The sequence below is a fragment of the Apaloderma vittatum genome, unplaced genomic scaffold (genome assembly GCF_000703405.1).
Source record: "Apaloderma vittatum isolate BGI_N311 unplaced genomic scaffold, ASM70340v1 scaffold30016, whole genome shotgun sequence".
Lineage (NCBI taxonomy): Eukaryota > Metazoa > Chordata > Aves > Trogoniformes > Trogonidae > Apaloderma > Apaloderma vittatum.
Window position 1 is genome coordinate 12,489 of NW_009720658.1, and position 2,804 is coordinate 15,292.

The 2,804-nt window shown below is 55.1% G+C and overlaps 1 protein-coding gene across 1 annotated transcript; it reads right to left on the minus strand.

Moving 5' to 3' along the window:
• Positions 1-26: 26 nt before the first annotated feature.
• FASTKD5 (FAST kinase domains 5) lies at positions 27-2,486 on the minus strand. Its single transcript, XM_009871080.1, has one exon. The coding sequence runs from the start codon at positions 2,484-2,486 to the stop codon at positions 27-29; it is 2,460 nt and encodes an 819-aa protein (XP_009869382.1).
• Between the last annotated feature and the right edge of the window lie 318 nt (positions 2,487-2,804).

Sequence of the window (2,804 nt, forward strand, 5' to 3'; positions counted from 1 at the left end):
AACCTCCGAGCAAGCACCACCCCGACCTACCCAGCCCTGCTAAGCAGCGCGGGGTCGAACACCTTGTAGTGGAGGTAGCTCAGTTTCTCCAACCGCGTGCGCTTGAGCAGAGGAAACCATTCCCAGAAGGGAAGCTCAACCACCACGTAGCCCAGCTGCCGCAGCTGCCGCCGTTTCAAGCAGTGCAGCCCCAGGAGCCGCTTGGAGCAGTAGCAGTAGTGGTTTCGGTTGGACACCTGAAGAGCCAGCTTCACCCTCCGAGGCTGCAAACTCAACGCAAGGGACGGGGGGGTTTCAAGAGAGGGTCTTGAGTAAGGCTCAACTCGCAATCCGGCACCTACAGGAAGAGATCCGCCTGAAAACACAGCGGCATCATCCCCCACGTGCGGTGGTCGCGCTCCTTCCCTCTCCGGGCCAGGAGTCCCAACTTTGTTTTCCATCCCGACAGGAGACGGGCTATTAGATGTCCCTTTGATAAGCTGGCTCATTAAATCATCCGTCAGCCTCACCCCGACGTCTTTTAGTTTATCTGCAACAGGGTCTTTCAAGTTGAAAGGGACAGGACGTCCATCCACAGCCAAGTGAACCTCCAGATCGCTCGTTCTCGTGTGGGGCAGGATCATGTGGTTTTTCACGTATTCGGGGCCACCCAACATGCTCTCGAGAAGAGACGCGGCTTCCACAATTTCAGGCCTGACGTAGATTTCTCGCTCTGCAAAATTCAAAACCATCTCGGTCATCTCTTGATAAAGGTGAGGCGGAAGGCGGCTGCCTTGGTAGCTCGGGCACTCGATTTCAACACTCTTACCGAGAGTGAACAGGTCCTTTTTGAGCTCGTATTTGCTACCTCTCGTTTTCTGGACAAACTCGCTCCTCAAAGCGTAGTCTATCAGCTCCTCTGGGAAGCGTTTGACAAACGCCAGGCCAAGCAAACCGGTAAGGAGATGCTCTGGAAACTTCTGAAATTCGTGGAGTTTTCGGTGCATCTGCTCTATCAGGCTGGAGTAAAACTCCTCCTCGTTTGGAGGCTCATAGTCCAGGCATCCGTACGACCACAGGAACTTGGCGGCGTCTTTGCTTCGGCAGAAAGTCACCTTGGAAGGCAAAGACAAGGCTACAGCGGCCATAATGCCTTCGTCGAAGTAGTGCAGGGAGGAACAGGTCAGAGTGATGTGCATGATGCCCTGGATGTTTACCGTAGGAATCCGAGCGGGAATAACCTTCCCAAGCTCCTTCAGGAGGGGTAAGTGGTCCATGCGAGCGTAGCGGAGCATTTTAAGGACGTTCACCAAAGCGAAAGTGCTCATGTCTTCCATCTGCAGGGACACTCTGTCTGCAATTTTTCTCATGACGTGGTCAGAGATGCCGCTGAGGGACTTAAAGAGCCCCAAGCAGACGGCACCCACCTCCTCCAGAGTGAAGGAGTCCAAGTGCTTCAAAATCGAGCTCTCCACCTTCTGCACCAAATCCGCGGGCGACCTCCGGCCTTCCCCGATGATGTAAACAAGCTGAACAAACTGGGGCAAAGCGAGGTCTTTCCAGTGCACGTTGGCGTAGCTGAACAAAATGCTCAGGTAGGAAGGGACGCCGCGGTCTAGGCAGCGCCAGCAATCGGCCACCAGCAGCAGCTGGTCCAGGTTCATGTCCCACGCCCGGCGGCAGAATTCCTTCTCGCACGCGTTCAGCAGCGGGTGGGTGGGCGGAACGACCAGACGGACGCAAGCCTTTAAAATGTTGATGAGATCTGAAGTAGCGAACGACCCGATGTTTCTGACAGCACGGTGAGACAGCGTATTAAACGCGGGCTCGGACACCAAGGCCGCGCGTCTTTCCGCTGGTAAACGGCTCAGCTTGCAAAAATAATCCGTGAGAGTTCCCGGACTCTGGCTGCCTTTGCCTACGGACACGCCGTGCAAAATCGAGTCGCCTTCTTCTAAAGGAAGGGTCTCGACTGGCTCAAACTTGTCGTAGCTGAGAGATCTGTACTCGGGCCTACCCTTCTGAAACATGCGAGGGTCCTCCTTGGAGTCGTGCATCTCTGTTTTTGCCTTTTCCGCCTCCTCGTCGGTTTGCGCCGCCGAGACGTTCTGCTCGAGGAGCGGTTTGGGCTCGGGCTTTGGCAGGGCGTTTCGGACGGGTGGCGAAGCCTGAGAAGAGGCAGCATCGAACGTCTGTTGAATCCACGCAGCACCAGGGTCAGTGAAAACATCCCCGAGAGCCCGGCCACCGATCCTAGCCGCGTGCTGCTGGGAGGCAGCTCTGCTTTTGGCATAGGCAGACGGATTATACGACACCCTGTAGTCCAGAGGATTCAGCAGCTGGATTGCAGTTGGAGATTCGGCGCCGGCGTCAGCCGTTTCTGCGGTCTCCTCCCTATTCTGCTTACTTTTGCTGCTTCCGCTCTCGGCCTTGAGCTTGGCTGCAGTCGAAAATGTAGTCACCCTGCTCAGCCTTGGAAATCTTCGGCATATTAGCACGGTAGCCATGGCTCACAATTTACTGGGGTCAGAATTGCTTCCAGGTACTGAAAAAAGGGCAGACGAAGAATGAGTGGCTTCCACCTAACACGAAGCACGTTTTAATCTATCCTTTACGCTACCGAAAGCGAGGCGATGCCAGCGTTTCCCCTGGCCAGGGTGGCTGTTTCCCTGCAAAGCCACTATTGAACATCACCTCATGCAAAGACAGCTCAGGACAAGCACCCAAGGGTCCCAGAATACCCGAAGTTTGGGTGCAGAGCATCAGCTACTAACCTGCTACACAGCAGCTACAGGTAACAAGGCAGAGCCCATGAGAGTTAAGAA

Excerpts from the sequence above, each read along its gene's own strand:
- FASTKD5 (XM_009871080.1), bottom strand. The coding sequence starts at position 2,486 with ATGGCTACCGTGCTAATATGCCGAAGATTTCCAAGGCTGAGCAGGGTG.